Source organism: Antedon bifida, chromosome 5 (genome assembly GCF_963402885.1).
Source record: "Antedon bifida chromosome 5, ecAntBifi1.1, whole genome shotgun sequence".
NCBI classification, from domain to species: domain Eukaryota; kingdom Metazoa; phylum Echinodermata; class Crinoidea; order Comatulida; family Antedonidae; genus Antedon; species Antedon bifida.
Genome location: NC_136230.1, coordinates 6734857 through 6758120, shown reverse-complemented (window position 1 = coordinate 6758120; position 23264 = coordinate 6734857). Strand labels below are relative to the sequence as shown.

The 23264-nt window shown below is 32.3% G+C and overlaps 3 protein-coding genes across 3 annotated transcripts; all 3 read left to right on the top strand.

Annotated features, from left to right (window-relative positions):
• Positions 1 to 1041: 1041 nt before the first annotated feature.
• LOC144843271 (uncharacterized) lies at positions 1042 to 8242 on the top strand. Its single transcript, XM_078700064.1, has 13 exons — positions 1042 to 1117; positions 1443 to 1823; positions 1963 to 2211; positions 2580 to 2714; positions 2819 to 2962; positions 3172 to 3303; positions 3852 to 3992; positions 4316 to 4627; positions 4795 to 4862; positions 5443 to 5683; positions 5832 to 6128; positions 6268 to 6355; positions 7285 to 8242. The coding sequence occupies exons 1-13, from the start codon at positions 1042 to 1044 to the stop codon at positions 7400 to 7402; spliced, it is 2382 nt and encodes a 793-aa protein (XP_078556190.1). The 3' UTR covers positions 7403 to 8242.
• A 1491-nt stretch (positions 8243 to 9733) lies between these two features.
• LOC144843108 (uncharacterized) lies at positions 9734 to 19679 on the top strand. The gene is made up of 10 exons (XM_078699818.1): positions 9734 to 9823; positions 14486 to 14692; positions 16356 to 16739; positions 17061 to 17309; positions 17724 to 17858; positions 17942 to 18082; positions 18253 to 18375; positions 18483 to 18626; positions 19038 to 19349; positions 19612 to 19679. Exons 2-9 carry the CDS (start codon positions 14617 to 14619, stop codon positions 19259 to 19261), a joined length of 1476 nt encoding a protein of 491 aa, XP_078555944.1. The 5' UTR covers positions 9734 to 9823; positions 14486 to 14616; the 3' UTR covers positions 19262 to 19349; positions 19612 to 19679.
• LOC144843128 (uncharacterized) lies at positions 19500 to 22466 on the top strand. The gene is made up of 5 exons (XM_078699853.1): positions 19500 to 19679; positions 20160 to 20400; positions 20544 to 20827; positions 20982 to 21057; positions 21203 to 22466. Exons 1-3 carry the CDS (start codon positions 19662 to 19664, stop codon positions 20726 to 20728), a joined length of 444 nt encoding a protein of 147 aa, XP_078555979.1. The 5' UTR covers positions 19500 to 19661; the 3' UTR covers positions 20729 to 20827; positions 20982 to 21057; positions 21203 to 22466.
• The last annotated feature ends 798 nt before the right edge of the window (positions 22467 to 23264 follow it).

The following is a 23264-nucleotide window of genomic DNA, read 5'->3' as shown; positions in this document are numbered from 1 at the left end:
TGGGTTGCAAAATTACAGGTTGTCCGTGTGGTAAAAGAAAGCAATTGGCGATGATTCAGGGATCAGGTCCATCCGCGAACAATGGTTGTGAGTTGACTGTGTATATGTCACTTCACCAAAAATAGTCTGCAATTCAAGGGCACTAAAATGATGGTAATCGGCTATACGACGTCCACTATTTGATCCAATCTCTCAGCTACTGCTGTGCGCATACATATTTTACGGCCACAATCACTAAAACGGTTACCGGGTGGATCCCCCGAGAGCAGACAAATCGTCTCCACACAATTAACGAATGATTCTCATCATAGAGAATCCAATAATTGACTTAGTAATATGACATATGAGATTGCACTCGGTGTTCCCTTGTTTCAGTTTTATTTCGTAAACATAAGATCGAACTTTGTATCGTTTATTTTTTTTTTATTTATTAAACTTTATCACTACACATAACATAACATGTAGGCAGAAAAAAGAAAGGGATGAACATGTGACAAGCATCTCTATATCCACATCCCCCTTAAAATACACTTAACAGTAACAAATAGAATATATAAATGCAGAAGGAAAATATAAAAATAGCTAAAATAAATTACTTACTTTTAAATACTATACTGAATACAATTTGAGAAATAAAATAGGCCTACGGTATGACGTTAAAACTTATACTTTTATATATTAATATGACACAAACATGCCTACTGAACTATTGATTCTGGCTTTATTTGCCGCATGTATTCAAATCATAATTCGGTATCGACCTTCAGGAATAAGAATCTAATTGTTATCTGCTATAATAACTTCCACTACTATAATTCTTCAACAACCAAAACCAATCTTTACGCCCCCAAACGTCAATTTCGGAAATCCGAACATTCACTAATTCAACTGTTAATGTCATTGTTACACATTCTTAAATATTAGGCCTATGGTATATTTGCTAATCGAATATTGAGTTTTGAATGAGAGTACTACTAGGACTAGCCAGCTACTAATTCTGGTACTTAGCTACTAATTCTGGTACCTGTGAGCTTAGTGAAGATGTTCGCTAAACGTTTTTCAAACTTGTTCCACCTGATTGCGACTCTATGTGTTACGTTTAATTCCGGATTCTCAGGTATGTTTTATACTGACTTGCTTACATTTTTTTGAAATCGGGGTTCCTCATTTTATTCATTAGTTTGTATTGAAATATACTTATATATATTTTGTGTGTGGAAGCAATAACTATCTGAAAGTTGCCGTAACAATAGAAAGACCAATCATAAGGTTACCTCCAATCTGCAAACAGCCACTGCTAATAGTGTGTCACATTTTTATATTATAATCTATTTATTCGACATGTATACCGTATTCCCGCAAATGGTCTACAGTACTATTATTCACCCGATTGGATTCACTTTAACTTCATTAAGAATTACTATTTTTTTAATTCTTTAAAGAGCCATTAGATATAACAGCACTTTCTGGAACACCTCTAGTTGACGCGAATAGTAATGGTTGGTTTCAAGGATTCGCACTTCAAAAAGACAAAGGCATCAGAGATTTATCAGTTGGAATATTGTACAAGAATATTGATGGAAACGATAACGTGACTTGGGCTGATACTGGTAATTTTAAAGGGCCAAGCTCTAGGCAGCAAACAAAAGATATGCCAGACGGTAAAATATTTTCAACCGAAAGTATAATTAAATACCGAACACACCAATATTTCACACTTCTAGGTGTTAATAACTTGCAAACTCAGACTGGAGTCTTTTCATTTGAAGCAAAGAAAAATGGAGTAGTCACACATTCAGCAATAATATTGAAATCTGCTTCTGGTGAGTAATGCCTGCTATCCTTATGGTGTTCAAAATTATCAATTATTTGTTTGTATAGAGGTGATTAACTAGAAAAACACATCAGCATCATTACATGATTACGTTCAGTTTGTATGACCTATTGATTCAATTTTTACAGCCAATATTGAAATGGAGCACAGAACGATAACAGTCGGTATAGGAGAGTCTGTCACTATCAATCTCAGTAAAGGAAGTGATCTTGACGATTTACGTTGGAGAAATAATTACGGCGAGGAAATACACAGTCTGCGGAGTAGTACGTCTGCTGTGATTGAAAACATACGAAGAAAAGATGATGGCGTATATGAATGTTATACAGGTGGTAGTCCTAATGGTACCAATGGTATCATGAGACTTATTGTTAGAAGTAAGTTATAACATTTATTACACATAAATTAATCAGATGGAAACACGTCAGATAAAATATTTGATGTGGCCGGTTCATATAATAATAATAATTCTACTTTTTTAAAAAATAAACAGCATGGATACAGATTTATAGGGATATTATTAAACAATGGTACAAAAGAAAAGTACATTTTGAAATGAATTACGTTTATTTTATTTTTAAATTAGTTTATTATGTAGTTTTTGAGATTTGAAATGCTAGTTTGGAAAACATGATGTATAAACTGAAAACTTAAACATTAGTCACAGAATTCTGTTTGTACTAAAACAAATATACCAACCAATATAATCGTATAGTGTGTTCACTTTAAATGTTGTCTTTATTAGCTTGTCCCTCACCAAAATGGAACCCTCCAGACTGTGAAATGAACTGTCCCGTATGTTATAATGGCGGAGTGTGTGACGATAAGACGGGTCTTTGTATTTGCCAAGCAGGATTCAACGGCGCTTCTTGTGAAAACGGTAGGCCTAAATATAAACTGCTAAAATACGTGGACGTGTAATTAACAAATAAAACATAGCATACATCCTATTGAACGTAATTGTATGTATTTTATTTGCGATAGGTTGTGGAAATAACAACTGGGGTCGTAAATGTGACTCTGTATGTAGCAGTGAGGGTGCGAATTGTACTGGAATGCTTTTTTGTCCACCTGATCCAGTTGGTTGTACATGCATCAATGGTTTTGGAGGAAACGATTGTAGTACAGGTTATTAAAATTTGCCCTTATGTAAATCTATAATATATAGATTTAATTGCAAGTTTATAATTAATACTGTATTAGCATTATTGCTATATTATGATTGGTTATTATTACATGTGCAATCAAGTAAGATAAGAAATAATGATAAAATAAGATGTGAAAACTGTAAACATATTATTATTTGTGATGGAATAATACTGAACTACGTTTTATAGTGTGTGCAGCTGGATACTATGGAGCAGATTGTCGCCAAGAATGTCACTGTGACGATAGTGTTTGTGATAAACACACAGGATGTTCATCCGGGTCAGACTGTTTGGATGGATACACTGGTGATACTTGTCAAGGTACTGTATACTCTATAAGTATATACTTCTGTGATACTACCACTATTTGTTACTTAGCAAAAGTATAGTTATAGCTTTGTTTCTTTTGTTTTTGGTTGTTTGTTTGCACGGATCCGTCCACAATTTTTAAGTTATCATCCTGACTTTTTAGGCGTTATTAGTTATATACTTCCAGACATGTCTATTGATTGTCAGAATAATTGATGTATTGGTTACAAATTCTGATTAAAATCTCGAGTTATTTTTATCTTCAATATGGGCCGAAATAATAAATATCACGCCCTCTATTGCTTTCTCTGTATTGCCAAGTATTTCACTCAGTTTCTAATTTATTTAAGTTGTTTGGTTTATCTTCACTTTGCAAACTAAAGTTAACTTACTATATAAATATTATTCAATATTCAAAACCATTGCTCCATAATTTTTTTTTTTTACTTTTGCCTAAGTATTAAATCCAAAAGATATCGTTTTATAGTCATATCTTTTATGGAAAGTTTTTTGTTTTTAAAATCATATGGACCTGTTTTGTTTTTGTTTTTTTATATTAGTACCTCCGTTCTGTCCGTCTGGATTCTTTGGTGTTTTGTGTAACTATCCATGTCACTGCAAAGATTCTGTAATTTGTAATCGAGATGGAATGTGCCCTAATGGATGTCATGAGGCTTGGACTGGAAATGAATGCAGCATAGGTAAGGATCATAAACACTAATATAAAAAGTGTAATTTTCAGTTTTGATAGACATACATAATACACAACATAATACTGCAGTAGCTTGAAATGTTACCTAATGCAAGCATGGTATTAGTAGGCCTAATAGCATTATCAACTACTGTTAGTCGAGCACTATAATACTTTACCGTCTAAAAATTATAACAAAAATAAAATATGTTAATATGTGTGATATATTCAAGATTCCCCTTGATGGCACATGATCAGCATTCTCTGCTATACCCTATTTAAATGAATTTAAACAGTTTTTACATAAACAATTTGCATTTATTTAATCATTAGCATTACCATATCGTTCTGAACCGCCAAGTGTTGCGAACCAGACAGCAACAAATATAACATTTGACGTCACTTGGATTCTTGGTGAAGACTATGGAACAGGAACAATTACAAGACGAAAGCTTTCGTATAAATCATCGCAGATGGATTCATTTACATCTATAGTTAAACCAGATAGTGATTTATTTATTGTTATTGAAAATCTCATCCCAAATACTCAAGTTCAATTCTACTCTCAATTTTCGAGGGTGGTTGGTGGTATTGAGGTAGATGGACCAAGAAGTACACTTGGATCAACCAACACAATCTGTTTAGGTAAGAATATTACAGCAAAATCATTAAAAAGATGCGAAGTCTATTAGTTATGTTACTGTTAATCAGCAATTAAACCCAAAGTCGTTGTTTTAGGTCTATAATAATAGGCCGTAAATCAACATCAACTTACCTACTGTTTGCAATTTATTTTTTGTATTATGAAATAGAACCTTTAGAAGAACCTGAGATAGAATTAGAAACAGTTGAAGATAATCAGATGATCGTGAGTGTAAAGGTACATTGTTTAATATAGATTTATTCTTGTTTGTTAGAATGTTTCATACATTATACCTTATGTTATTGGTATTTATGTATGTTCAGTGAAAGTATTACATAGTTTTCATGACGTAAATGGTTTCTCAAAGGTTCCGCAGATGTTCTGTCGCCTAAAAGTATACATTATGTTGCTGTTTTAGGTTTTAATGACGTAAACAGTTTCTAAAATGGTCCGCATATATTTCATCGCCTATAGTTTAGTAGTAGCTAGGTGTCAAAGTTTTTTAGATTTTAAATATTAAATCGGTTACTAGTATCATATCCAAACAACGGTATTTGTCATTTACTGTATTTTGGTTATATTTTACCTTACCTAACCTCTGCATGCCTCGTGTATCATAAGGCTGCAGTGGAAATTTTCCAGTTGGTTATAGTTTTGCTTCGTTTCATATCCTCCATCTAAGGGTTTCTCCCTCTTTTTCCACTGTTCTTCGCCATGTTGTTTTGGGCCGTCCGACTCTCCCACTTCCTTCTGGTTTCCATGTCATAGCTGTCATACCAATTTTACCTTACCTGAATTTTTGTTGTTGTATTTTCAGCCTGTATCTAGTAATTATGATAGCATCCAATGTAACTATATTCTTCGATATCAAGTGCAATACTCGGACATTGATGGACATACACAAGATGTTGTCAACACAACAAACAGTTCTCAATTAGAAGTTGAACTATCAGGATTATCAAGTTGTACTGAATATGTCATAAACGCCCGAGTTATTAATAATATGGATATTGCCGGTAATTGGGGACAAAATACAAAGATACTAACAGCGCCATCAGGTTGGTTGACCATTTACTAAAATATATAATAGTCCTAATCAGGGAAGAGTGAAATGTTTACTCTTCCCTATTCTAGACATATTACCATCCTTGTAAGTAACGATTAGGCTTATAATAATTTATTTTTTATTCTATATTGTAATGCTAGAGCCAGCGATTGAAAGTGGGTCATTCACAAATGGAACACATGTTGTGATAAAGTGGAAATCTCCTACTTGTGGAATCACAGACTATCAGCTGATCTACTATTATGAATTGTCAGGTGGATTCTTTCAGCAAGGAAGTACAACAGAAACTGAACTTGTATTATTTGGTGAAGAAATTGAGCCAAGTATAGAATATACATTCACAGTATTTGCATCATATGTAAACAATAATGGTACATCTGAAACAAAGAAATTTAGGTTTGGAACCAATTGTGATCCAAGCCAGAAAGAGCAATTAGGTGTGTATTGAGATTGATTGATATAAAGTATTGGTATTGTTAATGGAAACAGTGGAAGAGATTTAGACCTAGAATTCTACATGGAAAAAAATATTAAAAATTACAACTATAACAATGTGACATGTTTCATGTTTTTCAGATTACGTAATACTAATAGGAGTTGTAATTGGATCATCAATACTTTGGACAGTTCTCACAGTTGCTATCACCTTGATGATATCGAAACGGTAAAGTATCACTCCTAGACTGTTACTGTGGTTGAAAATGAAAAGACGTTAGATAATGACTATGACTTATGAATGTTACGATCAAATTATTTCTGAAAAAGAGATCCGTTGATGAAATAAATATACATACACTTTTTTTTTTTTTTTCTCTTTTGTGAGGTTCACTCACCTTTATTTCATTTCAAAACATAATCATTTTGATAAATAAACAATTTTTTTTTTTATGTTTGCGTATTATCTTTTTAAATATATAAATATTTTCATTTATAAATATAAAGTTTCCCCTTACATCTTTAAAAATAAAAGAAGTCTGTAAGCAATCATTTATACATTTACATTACATATAAACAGAAACAATATCAATACATATATAGAATCAAAAGCAACTAGTTTCTTGTATAGTATAGCTTTTTCCGTGCTTCTTGTTTACTCTCCTTTTTAGTGTTTTTCCTTTTTTTTTTCTCTTTCTGTTTTATTTATACTATTTACATTTTTGTACAAATTACTTTATTTACAGTTACCTTCAAAATAAAAAAAAATAAAAAAAAAAATTAATAAAATACATTCATGGAATGCTCTTGTGTAAGTATATTTTTAAACATAATCCATGAGTTTTTACAGATTGACCTATTTAATTCTGACAATATTTTTATTTTATATATAGAATATAGAGCAATTGAGTATAACTTATTCTTTATGTTGCATTCAGATCCAAAAACTAGTTCTTCAAAAGAACAGTTACTATTATCTAACTTTTTAAATATTTCATTGATTTTTTTCCATAATAAGACATTGCTTTTACATTTGAAAAACATGTGGTTTTCATCCTCAGTTACATCACATAACTCACATTTTTTTGTGTTTTTAATTTTCCATTTATATAATTGTAAATTTGTTGGTAAAATATACATACACTTTGTTTATTTTAGATGTAGACGTATAGATTCAGAAAAAGACGCTGGTGAATCCTCTGCTGTTAAAAAAAATGTATGCACAATAGATACTGATTATCACAGGATCATGTTTATAGTAATAATTGAAAAATGAAAAAAACAAACTACTGAGTTCCCCTTAGTAGAGAAGAAATACTGAAGGGAAAACAATCAAATCGATGCTTTCGCTAATCATACTACATAAAAATCAACTGATGTAAATAATGTAAATACATTTTTTTTAGATATGGTAGTTTGAAAAACAACCCCGCTAATTCTCACGTTCTCTTCTCTAAAAAAAAATATTTAACCAATATGCCAAAAAAAAATCAATTGTACAATTGTATATTAGAGAATTGCAATTTTTAAGTTAACATAATATATAAATAATAATCATTAGTGCAGACACGTGTAAAATAGCCTACAGTAAGATTCAAGTGGAACGGAATTAAAATAATATGATAGGATTATCTAGATACAACAATTAAGACTTTAACGTCTGTTCTCAATATAGGAAAACTGCTAGAACTGAAAGTAGTAGGCTAGCCTAAAGAAAAACAATATGCTGGAACTGAAACAAGTAGTAGGCTAGCCTAAAGAGAACATTCTTAAAATTCGAAATAATATGGAAGAAAACTTAAAATATAGATTCCGACTCTTCCGCGAGTAGAATTTAATAAAATGTCACTAATTAAAGGTGTATTGTGCAAAGATGACTAAAATAAAACATTTAATAGGCCATTGTTAATTTAATAGTTTTCCGCCTTTGCTAAAAAAAAAATAATAATAATGATTTCGCTTATAAAAAAATAAAATAAACAGTTAAATTAACAAAAAACGCATTGACTTCCAGATCATTGACTATTTTTTTCAAATCCGCAAATAATTATTTTTGTTTAATCCAATTTTCTGTCCAATACATAAATAATAACTATATTATTATGCAGTAATAAAATGGCTCAACTCAACTCAAAAACTTTTGAAACATTATTTTTTCAGGGGTGTAGTATTATAATAAACTTTTAATTGTCTGGAATGATAAAGAATGTTGCTATTTCATACGCTGATTGAATCCTTTTTTAATTGCATTTAAATTTAGGTCTATGCCTATTAAAAACAATTTTAAACATATATCTGTTTTTTTTGTATCCGTTTTCATTTGTTGTAGGCCTATATTATCACATACTTTCATGTTGTTTTTTTTTCTGCGGACTATGTCTAGGAGGAGAGGAAGGAAGGGAGGGAGAGAAAGGGACACACTGACCGCCATCGTGTTTGTCTCCAAATAACCGTCACGCTCGCTTAATTACCGTCCCCTTCATTTACCGTCCCGATTTACCGTCCTCTATCGGCAGGTACTACAGTAATATCAGTTGTTATTTATACAGATGGAATCTACCTTTCTTCGAAACCGATCGTTAGCGCTTTTTGACTAAAATATGAAAATCGGTATTTGTGTATGTTTTGTATGAAAATTAAACGTCCTTAAACAGATACCTGTTTGCTGTACAACGAATAATTCTGTATAACAAAATATACAGAACCAATGAAACATTATGAGGAAAATAGTGATTATGGATAAACCTTATAAAGATAATTAATTTTAGAATATTTATTTATTTTGCATAAAAGTTCAGACGAATGAATTTGAGAAAATGTAATAAATATGTGTAATCCAATAAGTTTTGGCAGTATTAGATCAGCTGCACAAATCTAATATTAGTGAACATAAACCCATACCACCAAAGTATAACATGTTTACGTTCTATTGTTAATATTAAAGAAGTCCTTAAGTAATAGCTAAGCTTGATAGTCTATTGTTATTATAAAAATGTATTGAGGCATATCGTCACAATTGTCAAAAATACAAAACGAATCTCTTTATAAACACCAATGTTCGATCCACGCCACTTAATTTTACAATTTTATTTATTTCCTTATACGCTTTTCTGAGTTTTCTTTTGACGGAAAACCCCTTCCTCGCCCCAAGACCTTATGTGAATAATAATCATTGTACGTAGTGATAAAAGGTTATGGTATTCAAAAACATTTACAGTATATAACAAATTGTTCTGTAAAGTTGGAAATCATTTTGATGAATAAAGAAGCAAAACAGTAGGACTATATATTATTGTAATCATCATCTACCCCATCCCTTCTCTTTAGGCCCTTCATTTTCTTCATAGGATCATACATATTCTCACCTTGTCCATTTAGCATACCATCTTCAATTCTTGCCATTTTTCACATATATTTCTTTTTCATTTGCTATACTGTATACATATCTATTGATTTCTAGATAAAGGAGCCATTGGTTAATAACGACACATAAATAAACAAGGAAATACAGTACTTTGTATTATTATTGAGCGAGTACCGTATAGGTATGTTGTTAAGATTGAGTAATCTATTAATTTCTGTTAATTTCATTGCTTTACATATAATATATGACTCCGCTTGAGTAAGACGTGCTGAACGAGAGCTCCCGATATTACTTTTCATAATGGCTACAACACGTTCCAAAAAGCCTGACAACGTAAGTTTTGAAGAATTTGTTAAAGAATCTCTTTCCAATATCATGAAATCACAAAATAACCTTGAGAGTAAACTAGCTGAATCTATTAAATTTAACGAAGACAGAATTATTGCTCTGGAAAAGGCTCAGTCGCGATACGAAGCTAGGCATGCGGAACTCGTCGACGATTTGCATACAGCTCGCAACACAATTGCGTCTATGCAAGCTGAGCTGAACAAGGCTGAATGCTTCTCCAGGAGAAATAATATTCGCATTGTGGGAATCGCTAAATCGGATAACGAAAACCCAATCAACATTGTTGAAGATTTCTTAGCCACTCATTTTAAAATTAAACCGACGATTGAGAGAGCCCATCGAGACGGTCTAGGATTCGAAGGCAAGCCGCCCCATATACTCTTTAAAGTGCTTTCATATGTGGACAAAGTAACAATCCTCAAAAACCGACATAAACTCGCTAGTTCAGGTGCCTACATTATAGACGACTTAACCCGTACGGACAGGCAAGAGAAGAACAAGTGGAAGACCCAAGTTAAAGCCCTGTATGATCAAGGAATCAAGCTTAGGTTCAGAGCCGGGAAATGGCGTTCATCAACTGGTATCCCACATGCGTTTAAGTAGTAACCTGTTTGCACAATGATGAACTATATCCAACTTCATCTATCTAAGAAGAACTTTTTTTTTCCTTGTCTTTATATAATTATATTATTTTAAAATATGCAATGATATCGTTTTCCGTTAGCTGTTCACTTTTACAATAATTTTACATCGTATTATTATACCGGGAGCTCCTGTTTGATTTACTTCTGTAAAGCACTCTTACCACATGTCAAATTTGCATACGGTACATCTCAATGCAGCATTCATCATACTTTCAACACGCTGTCTCAGAACCAATGTTTTTATAGCTCTACTTTTGTTGTTTTGTATTGTTTTATTTTACTATTTATTTTTTCATTGCCTAATCTTACTAGCCTATACATATTGTATCTATATTGTCCCAAAACTACAAACTGAATGTCTTCACAACATTTGTATTTATTTGAATATTTTATTTTCTTACAATGAATTGTATTTTATGTAATAATGTCCATGGCTCAGACCTATTAAAATGCATTGCTTGTAATTCTATGGCTCATAAAATATGTATACATAGGTCTGAAGTAAATTCATGGATCTGCCTCTCTTGCACTGGAAACTTATTTCCTTTTAATTCAATAGTTGACAATGATGAATTCTTACATGTTTTAAAGCATTTCTCACTTGACCACGATATTGAATACGATCGGATCAACTCTCTTATTTTAAATCCATTTGATATTAGTCTAAATGGTCGTAGTGATAATGACGAATATGCTACTTTACATGAACCATGTAATTATGACCACATTGATAATTTTAACTCTAAATATGATAATATTGTTTCTTCTTTCAGTTTATTTCATCTAAATGCACGTAGTCTCGTTAAACACTTTAGTGAAGTAACAGATTATTTAAAATCCATTAGTCATGATTTCTCTGCCTTATGTTTTTCTGAAACCTTTTTCAACTCCAATAAAACAAATTTTTCTTTTTATAACATTGAGGGCTACAAACTGATTGAGCTATCTAGAAAAACCAGAACAGGAGGAGGTGTAGCCATATACCTGGATCAGAGATTACAACACAACGACCGTTCCGATCTTTCATCTCTTATTTCTCAAGAATCCGAATCCATTTTTATTGAAATCAATGCCAAACCGAAAAACATCATTCTTGGTCTTGTTTATCGTATGCCTGAGTTATCGGTGACCTCATTTAACATCAATATCTCCCTTATTCTCGACATCATTAATAATGAAAATAAAACAGCGTACATCTGCGGGGATTTCAATATAGATCTGTTAAAATGCAATACTCATAATAGCACGTCCCAATTCCTTACTACAATGCTTAATAACAACTTCTTCCCTTTAATTACTAAACCTACACGAATAACTACAAAAACGGCAACCTTGATTGATAATATTTTCTCTAATAATACATATGACAAAATTTCTACCGGTATTACTTACTCAGATATTTCTGACCATTTTCCTGTTTTTTCTTTAACCCATCAAAATCAATATTCCCAGCCACCTAACTCCAATAGCAATAAGTTCATCCTCCTACAAAAAATTGACGATGAATCTATATCATCTTTATCTGCTGACCTCCTAAATACAGACTGGTCCGATATATATGCGAATAATGACAATCCCAATCGTGCCTATCAATTGTTTAATAACAAGTTAACCAGTCTGTACAATTCCAGTATTAAAACTACACGTATTAAACGTAATTTTCGCAAAGAGCGTAAACCATGGATCACTGTCGGTCTGATTAAATCAATTGGTACCAGAAATAAGCTCTATACTGCCTACCTCAAATCTAAGAAACAGACCGATAAGTACAAATACGTAAACTATAGAAACAAACTAACTAATTTACTTCGCATAGCAAATAAAGAGTATTATGCCTCAAAATTCAACCAGTATACCAACAATATTCATAAAACCTGGCGAACAATCAATGGAATCTTAGGTAAAAATAAAAAACAAAACCAACCCTCTCACTTATTTAAAAACAATTGTAAAATTACTAATCCCGGACTTATTGCTGAACACTTTAATGATTATTTTATTAATATTGGGAACAACCTTGCGCAAAGTATTTCATATAATGGCAACTCAAATTTTAAATCATTTCTTAATCATTCCTCTATTTCAAACTCTCTCTATTTAACTCCAATAACGGAAACTGAAATTGTTGATATAATCTTAAAACTTAGGGACAATAAGAGTCCAGGATCTGATGGATTTTCCAATCAAGTTATTAAAAACATCATAAACTTTATATCCAAGCCTTTAGTCCATATTTTTAACCTATCATTTCAAACTGGAATTTTTCCAGACCTTTTAAAAATTGCCAAAGTAATTCCTATATTCAAAAAAGGCGATCCCCATTACTTTGAAAATTACAGACCGATTTCCCTGCTGCCTTGCCTGTCCAAGGTTTTAGAACGCCTAATCTACAACAGACTTTATACTTTTTTTTCTAAATACGATATCCTCTTTAAGCATCAGTACGGTTTTAGAAAAGCTTTTTCCACTGACCTTGCAATAACTGATCTCTATGATAAACTGACTTCTGCACTTTCAAACAATGAACACACCATTGGTATTTTTCTTGACTTGAGTAAGGCCTTTGACACTATCAATCATGAGATACTTCTTCACAAACTTCAGCATTATGGTGTCAGAGGCCTTCCTCTTAAACTCTTAAAAAGCTACCTTACCAGTCGCCAACAATTCACTGCTTTCCCCCCTTTTGACTCAAAACTATCCTCCATTCTATGCGGCGTTCCGCAAGGCTCCATACTCGGTCCCTTATTATTTTTAACATATATAAACGATCTCCCCAACTGTTCCAAATTACTCAAATTTATACTTTATGCGGATGACACTAATATTATTTATTCTCATAAAAATGATCAAATTTTAGTTAATACAATTAATAGTGAATTACGCAAAGTTTCTGATTGGTTCCAAATCAATAAATTATCGCTAAATGAATCCAAATCAAATTATATTATATTTAAACATAAAAACAAAAAATCCATCTCTCAAAACTTAAAAGTTTTAATTAATGACAAGGTAATCACACGTGTTGAGGAAACCAAATTTCTTGGCGTCTCCATTGACTCAAAATTATCTTGGAAACATCATATCAATACAATCTGCAACACAATTGCGAGAAACACTGGTATGATGAACAAATTAAAGTACACACTTCCATCAAACATTTTATTTAATTTATATAATACTTTAATTCTTCCGTACATATCATACTGCAACATTGCCTGGGCCGTTACACCTGGCAAGTTCAGCACTTTATGCCCCTGGACTAGTTTCGAAACTACCAATATTGACCGAATTTTTAAATTGCAAAAACGAGCAATCCGAATCTGTTCAGGGGCATCATTCAGATCTCATTCAAAACACTTATTTTTTAACTTTAAATCTCTCAACGTCTTTGATGTTAATAAACTTCAAACTGCATTATTCATGTACCGACTTACAAATAATCTACTTCCGACCCACATATGTTCACTCTTTACTAAACCTTCTGATACCCATACACATTTTACCCGTTTTTCCAATACTAATGTATACACTGTTAAAAACTGCGACTCGCACATTAGACGTCATTCAATACTTTATACCGGACCTAAACTTTGGGAAAGTCTTTCACATTCACTGATAAAGAAACCTTCACTTTTTAGTTTTAAAATTACATATAAGCAATCTCTAATCCAAGCATATGATGAATAAGGTGTTATGATTATTTTTAATAATGTTAATTTATTGTTATTCTATTTTTTATATATTATAATTTAGTCACAACTATTACTGATATTTGTTATTCTCTAATTTTTACTAGGCATTTTGTACAGCAAATATCAATATTTCATGTGCTGTTTTTTGTCATGTACCGTAACTGCAGTCTTGTTAGGGGGTCAAGCTTAAAGTGTCTTACTTATTTGACCTCCTTTCACACTTCTTTGTTGTACAAGTTTCTCTATATATTTTGTTTAAATTAGTTTGATTACCTTAATGTTTCACATAACTTGTATTATTTTTGAAGTGTGAAAAATTGAATAAAAGAAAAGAAGAAAGAAATATAACACAGCATACTAACCAAATATTGAGTTTAGACACGTAAATGAGCGTACCACTTAAACTTAGTAGCCACCTACAAATTGGACTTTAGTGGAGATGCTGACCGAACGTTTACCAATCTTGTTCCGGCTGGTTATAGCTCTATCTTTGACGTTCCATTTTGGATTCGCAGGTAGTGTTTTTTAATTATACAGGCATATTATCATAATTGTATATAGCTTGTTCACTATTTGCTCAGGGTTCTAATATGTATTCATTAAAATAATCTTTGCAGGGGCGGATCTAGGATGTTGATAGAGAGGGGGCCGATATGGGAAAAATAATCGTCTAGGGTGGTCCGGCATGCTCCCCCGGAAAATGTGTTTCTAAACGCCCAGAGATAGCATCTGAGGCGTTTTGGCCAGTCGATTGTTGTCATATAATTATCTGAATATAGTAGGTTTTATAGACCATATTTAATATACGGAACTGTTTTTTTTGCGCCTAAAGCCTGTTTTCCCGTCGCGAATTTTCACACATTTTTTACGCGATCGTGAATGGTTTCTTGGTTCTTTCAACGTTGCTGGGACACATGGACGTGAAGTTTTGCGAAGCCAAGGCCGGTCACGCGCAGCCGGGCCCGTGTGAAAATTGAAAAAGTTTTGATGCTTCAACCCAGCCGGCATAGGACATGTTTTCGCCGATATCTTAATCTAGTCTTTACACTAAAGACATTAAATTAAATTGTTTTTATATTAAAATTTAGTTTTACTTACACTTGTTATTTTGAAATATCAGACTTTAAAAGAGTACAAAAAACATCGTCGCGTTGTAAAAAATCAAGAATTGTCAGCGCGTACGTATTTTTTCACAAACAATGATGACGTAATTTATGAACTATTTGATTGGTCAGTCAGTTTTACCGATCGTAACGTTGAAGTTGAACTCGGTTTAACTTTTAAAAAATTTTGAAGATTTTAACGATTTTAAATGTTGATTTGTACCCCCCTTTCCTGTAAAATCGTTGATAAAATCGTATGTAAATGGCTGCATAATATTTATATATAATAAAAATACTGAAAGATGAGGGCGTATCAATTTGATCTCTGGTGCGCGTGCGTACAACTGAGGACTAGTGCTGTTCCGCTGTACCACGCCGAGAATGTTGAAGAGTCGCTATCCAATCGAGTTTGAACAATACCATGAAAGCCCCAGTGGTCTAATGGTTAGGATATCTGCATATCAAGCAGGCGGTCCGAGTTCGAGTCTCGGTTGGGGCGACTTTTTCTCATTCTCACAGATTTCCTCATCTTTATCGCTTAAAACTAATCAATTAAATTTCAGTATATCACCGGGCGGTTTAGAATTACTGTTCTTTGCCTGATATATATATTACAAAATCCGCCCCTGCTTTGTATTACAAATGCTATTCTTGTTGAAGTGTACGGAAGCAATAATTTCGTGGGACGGTTCGGACCATGTTCTGTCTTATAAATACTGAAACGTTAAAGCTGTTATTAATTTTATAACCCACCCTAATTGAAATACGCTCTATACAAGACAGGGTGGGTGTCACATTGTCAATGTGATAAATGAACTATCTGTTGCAAATAGCCCTATACCGAATTTTTTCGTAACATCGGTTAAGTAGAACTGTGATAAAATAATACGTTATCACTTAAAGTAATGTATGTATTGCATTCCGTCCTACTTTATTATTTTTGCGACACTTTCCGAGGCAATAGTCTACTTTTAGACCTACATAATTAATAAAAAGTAAATTGACTGTCATATATGTGTGTACTGTAAATTCTGCATCTGCCTCGTGAGGATTATACAATCTTTTTTTGTTCAAGATCCATTAGATATAACAATATTTTCTGGAACACCACTGGTTAACCAGAATAGTTATTTTCGAGGATTCACACTTCAAGATGACAAAGACATTAGAGATTTATCAGTTGGAATATTGTACAAGAATATCGACGGGAAAGATAACGTGACTTGGGCTGATACTGGTAATTTTAACGGTCCCAGCTCTAGAGAGAGATTGGAAAATATGCCAGACGGTAAAATATTTCCCATCGGTAGCATAATTAGATACAGAATACGCGCTAGAGATTGGACATTTCTAGGTGTTAGTGGATTACAGGCTGCAGAAAGTGTTGGTGTATTTTCATTTGAGGCAAAAAAAAATGGTGTAGTTACCAACTCAGCAATAGTACTGACATCCGCTTCTGGTGAGTAATGACATGATGTATCTCATGCTATTATTGTTATAAAGATCAAAATGATCAACTAGAAAACACATCAGCCTATTACACTACTTAGTTGACATTGCCATAATTTTACAGCTAATGTGAAAATGGAGTACAGAACGATAACAGTCGGTATTGGATAGTCTGTCACTATAAATATCAGTAAAGGTGGTGATCTTAATGATTTACGTTGGAGACATAACTACGGTGAAGACATGTGATGTGATTGTTCACTAGAAAAACACATCAGCCCATTACATTATTACGATTAGTTTCTTTGACGTATTGATTCAATTTTTACAGCCAATATTTCAATGGAGCACAGAACGATAACGGTCAGTATAGGAGAGTCTGTCACTATCAATCTCAGTAAAGGAAGTGATCTTAACGATTTACGTTGGAGACATAATTACGGCGAGGAAATACACAATCTGAGGGGTAATACGTCTGCTGTGATTGAAAACATACGAAGAAAAGATGATGGCGTATATGAATGTTATACAGGTGATAGCCCGGATGGTAACCATGGTATCATGAGACTTATTGTTAGCGGTAAGTGTTACAAATGAATAATACAAAATAGTCTGTAAAAAGTGTAACACGTCAAACCACCACAAATATTATAATTACTGTACAATATTGTTTAAAGGTTTTCATGCCGAATACTGTAACTTGTTTGTTTCCAAAAGTTTATATTTTGAATTAATTTTATCTGGATCCAAATAGTGAATTCATCTTCTGTTGATAAAAATAGACCTGCGAGAAAATAAATAAGTACAGATAATAGTACAGTTGTTATTTTTTTTCTGATATTGAAAAACATTTAATTATATATTAGTTTATATTTCTGTAATTTAAACCATTACTCAGATTTGCCGAATATAAAGTTACTTTCTGTTCTATAATTTATAAACCTGTCGAGTAATACAACTGCATGTATTTTATATTTTAATGAAAATCTATTAGCTTGTCCCTCACCAAAATGGAATCCTCCAGACTGTGAAATGGACTGTCCAGTATGTTATAATGGCGGAGTGTGTGAGGATAAGACGGGTGTCTGTATTTGTCCAGCAGGATTCAACGGCGATTCTTGTGAAAACGGTAGGGCTAATTATAAACTGCTAAAATCTGTGTAAACAAATAAATATTAAATGGATTCTATTTAACGTGTTTATTTGCGATAGGTTGTGGAAATAACAATTGGGGTCGTGACTGCAATGTTGTGTGTTCTTCTAGTGGAAGTTGCAAAGGATATCTTTTATGTCCACCTGATCCAGTAGGTTGTACATGTATCAATGGTTTTGGAGGAAAGGATTGCAATACAGGTTATTGTTATAGTAGTACTTTATTAGTAGTAGAAGTATTAATGTTATATTATGGTAAAAAAGTGACGTTAATATTTATATTATTGCTGTAATATAGTAAATAAAGTATGGTGAGATCAGAAATAATATTTAACAAAAACAAGGTATGAAAACACAGATCGCTTTTATAGAGTGTTTGACTGGATATTATGGAGCTGATTGTCGTCAAGAATGCCACTGTGACAATTGTAATGCCCACACGGGATGTTTCGGGTTAACCTGTTGGTCTGGATATACTGGTGATACATGTCAAGGTACTGTATATGCAAATAGTAGCTTGATATTGTAGTCGTATTATCTTTTTTTTAATAACACTAACTGTACGATGTAATATATTTAACTATATCTCTGCTCTGTTTAGAATCCACATTAGGCTGTCCGTCGGGATTATTTGGTGTCTTGTGTAACTATCCATGTCACTGCAAAGACTCCGAAGATTGTAATCGAGATGGAAGTTGTCCTAATGGATGTAACGAGGCTTGGGCTGGAACTGATTGCAGCATATGTAACGATAACATAATATGAACACATTATATCCTATATTGTTTATAATTCAACGGTTGGAAAGATAGGCTATAGTTTAATTTATTTAATTTCCAGTTTAGTTTTTCACAGGATGATTTAGACAGTTTATTCATGCATGTAGGCCTACATTAATATAACATGCATTATTGGTATATGTTAGCATAGAACTCTATAATTCAGTTCATTCAGTGATATGCATCAATAAAAAATGTAGGGCCTACAGTAATACTTTTATGTGAGAACTAATCATAATAATTATATACATAGTAATCAAATACCTGTTAATGATGTGATATATTATAAGATTTGTAAGAGACTTATATTAGACCCTCCTTGGTATAAGATGACACAGGATCAAGTGAATGACATTTATTTTTTTAAATAAGTATAGCATTACCATACAAGTCCGGACCGCCAAGTGTTGTAAACCAGGCAGTAACAACTATAACTGTTGACGTCACATGGATTTCTGGTGAAGACTATGGAACAGGAACAATTACAAAACGGAAGCTTTCGTATAAATCATCGGAGATGAATTCATTTATATCAATAACTGCATCAGATAATAATTTATTTATGGTAATTGATAATCTCATCCCAAATACACAATATTGATTCTACTCTCAATTTTCGAGGATGGTTGGTAGTGTTGAGGTAGATGGACCAAGAAGTGCACTTGGGACAACTAACACAATCTGTGAAGGTAAGCTCTAATATTCAGCAAAATAATTAAACAAAATTACCAAAAAATAACCTAATACTAGTTATATTACAGTAATCCGTAAAAAATAACAAAGCATCTGCATACGAAAGATGTAATACTAATAGCAATTCATAAACTGTCATAATAAATATATACTATGAAAATGAACCTACCAATGAACAACATACCTGAGAGTACTGTATAAAACAAGTAATTTATTATTTTTCCGTTCTAATCAATTGTATTACATATGATAATATAGAACCTTTGGAAGAACCTGAGATACAATTAAAAACAGTTGGAGATAATCAGATGATCGTGAGTTTAAAGGTATTGTAACAGTGTTTACTACAGATGCCTCTCTGTCAATGTTCTCTATAGATGTCTTCTTGTTAGAATGTTTCAAATACATCACGTTATTGGTATATGTACGTTCAATGAAAGTAGTATTTATAGCTTTCCCGTCCTTAATGTTCTTCAAAGGGTCCGCAAATACTGCACCACCTAAAAATAGCCTATACATTACGTTTCTGTATCTGTATCTTCAGTAAAAGTGTTACACAGTTTTAACGACGTACAATGTTTCTAGTAGTAACTCATTCGAAGTTTTCTCCAATTGTTTGTTCTCATGAAATAAAATTATTTCTGTATCAGATCCAAATAACGAGTCGTTTACTGTATTTTTTTCTATATTTAAAAACAATTTACATTGCCTGGTATTTTCAGTCTATATCTAGTGAATTCAATGTAACTACTAACTATTACATATGTTCATGTTATCACATAAACTTTAATATTCCTATCATTTAGGTGGTTTCTGATGATTATGATAGTATCCAATGTAACTATATTCTTCGATATCAAGTGCAATACTCGGACATTGATGGAAATCCAATAGATGTTGTCAACACAACAAACAGTTCTCAATTAGAAGTTGAAATATCAGGATTATTAAGTTGTACTGCTTATGTCGTAAACGCTCGAGTTATTAATAATTTGGAGATTGCTGGAAATTGGGGACAGATCATAACAGTAGAAACAACACCATCAGGTATACTAACGTAACAGACATCAGTTTTTGGGTTAGGGATCAGGGTTACTTTAATTTATACAAATAATATGAAACATTATTTCGTTAGAAACACTAATTGGCCTAATAATTTCCAATATATAGTCTATTCTATTTTCCAATAGAGCCATCGATAGAAGGTAATCCATTTACTAATGGAACACACTGGCTGATGAAGTGGAGATCTATGTGCGACACTCGAACAGACTATCAGGTGACCTACTATTATGAACTGTCAGGTGGAATATTCCAGCAAGGAAGTACAACAAAAACTGAAATTTGTTTGGTGAAGGAATTGAGTCAAATATAGAATATACGTTCACAGTCTTCGCGTCATATTTAAATGATAACGTGACTTCTGACACAAAAACAACTGTGTTTGGAATAGATTGTGACCAAACGAAGCAAGGTTAAGAACACATTTCCTTATTTAGCATCCATTCTTTCTCTCAGATTTTGAATCAGTAATTGTTATGAACATTCTAAAACAATATGAAGTTTCGTCAAGGAGCTTGAAAATTCAACATGAAAAAATATTTAAATGTGTCCTTTTTTATTTTCAGGTTACGGTTACGTTGTAGGTGTTGTAATTAGCTCATTAATTGCGACAGTTGCTATTACCATGATGATATTTGAACGGTAAGCTATTACTTTTAGATTACTTCTGTGGTTGAAAATTAAAGAAATTAGATAATGACTTACCTGACGAAACCACAAGCCTTGCCTCTTTGGCAGACAGAGGGTAAACTAATTATAAATGTACGCTACAATTGGTTAATTTTAGATTTAGACGTATACATTCGAAAAAAGACGTTGGTAAATCATCAACTACTCAACAAGATGTATGCACGATCGATACTGATTATCAAAGTTTATCTAAAAAATACAAAGAAAGTGAATATGAAGGTATTAAGCCTACTGTTGCTACTTCTCCACCTGAACACGTTTACGCAAACCCTCAACAGCCTGTACCAGAACATGTTTATGGTAACACAATTACAAATTGAAGACTTATTAAGTTCTCTGTAGCAGAGAAGAAATACCAAATTGATGTTACATTTAAGCATACTACAACAAAATATAGATAATGTAAATAGGATACGACTTTTTAAAAATGTTAAGAAATAAGAAATAATAACCGAACATGTTATACAATTTTCAGGACTAATATAATAAAACATGCTTCGTTATATGTACTTTCAAATATTCTAAGGGTTTAAACCTTAAATCTTGAAATGTTATCACAATTTTTATATTTATAGTAGTTTTTTAAAATTAATTTTTTATGATAATGTATTTTTTCAGTGTTTGTATTGTATTGTCGAGCGCCCCAATGATCAGCTTTGCTGGATGGGCTACCCTCATGAAACATGGTTCAATAAAAAAATCATTCGCGATCCCGACTGTTATAACTGTGTACATAAAAAATGAGAATTTATTTTGCGCCGAGTTTCTACCTGAATTATTTCTTACAATCTTCACAAATAAACTATTTAATAATAAATAATTATTATCACTATTCATGGTTTTTTTTTTTTTTTTAAAGATTCAAATCAAAACTCTAACATTGCGTTGATTTTACCATTCGCGGCTCTAGCATTGATCAAATCATTTGGAATAATTGGCAGCTCTACTCCTAATTTGTAATTAAAATATCTTTTCACAACTTTTAATTTTGGCGGGCCTGTTTGTCTGACTTTTTCTGCGTTTCTACATGAATTAGGCCGATTTCTGATTATTCTCACACAGCACAAAAAAAAAACATTTTCGAAAATATATAATTATTATTTTTATTTATCAAAAACAAAATAAACCGAATTGACAAAAGAAACCCATTAAGCTCCGGTTTAACTATCATGCAACAATAAAATGGCTAATTCAACTCAATTTAACTTTAAATTATTATATTATATTTTAATTAATTTTTCCAGGGACCTAATATATCTTTCATAAACTTTTTAATTTGCTTGAATGAGAATGTAGCTTTATATACTTTAGTTGACTTTTTAATTCAATTTAAATGTATGCATTAAATATTTAATTATATATTTATCGTTTCAAATTTATTAATTATTATTCATATATCACTGGGCGGTTTAGAATTTGCCTGTGGGTTTCAAAAATATTTTAAAAAGTATATTTGTTTATTTTAATATCTCTTTTTATTTGTATCCGTCTTCATCTGATGTACATTATCTCGTGTTGCTTGGAAACAAATTAAAATCACTTCAAATCAGAACTCGAAATCAATAATTTATTCCTTAAAAAAATAAATACAGTGAGAGTTGTATCATCATTCAAAAATCGTCACAAAGTAAAACATGTTTTTCGTCGTTCAACCCCTGGTTTGACCATTATTATACACATGAATGTAGCAACAAGCGCCAAAAAAACATCATTGACAAAAATGTATTGTTGGTCCATGCTAACAGTTAGAAGAAACAGTTCGGTACGTTACATTATTTATACAGGTAATTTAGGTTTTTATCGGATCTCTCGGATAACTCTCGTAATAGACCCATCGACACTTTTTGCCTATAAACATACAAAAACCTACAGCAATTTTTAGTCGCGTGCAAGTCGCGTGCAATGCGACTCTACAGCTCACTATGTCGGTCGGTTGGTCGGTCGGTCGGGTGGTCGGTAAACACTAACTTGAGCACGCTGCTGCAGCTATGTATATGGCGTTGTTATCTGTGCCTACACATTTAAAGTGCTTTGACAATGAATAATATTATATACAAAATGTTGAAAACCATAATATGGGTTTATTATTAATCAGTAATATTATTACTGAACCAACGTATTTCAAACAGTTTATTAAATACAATATTTTAAAAGACCAT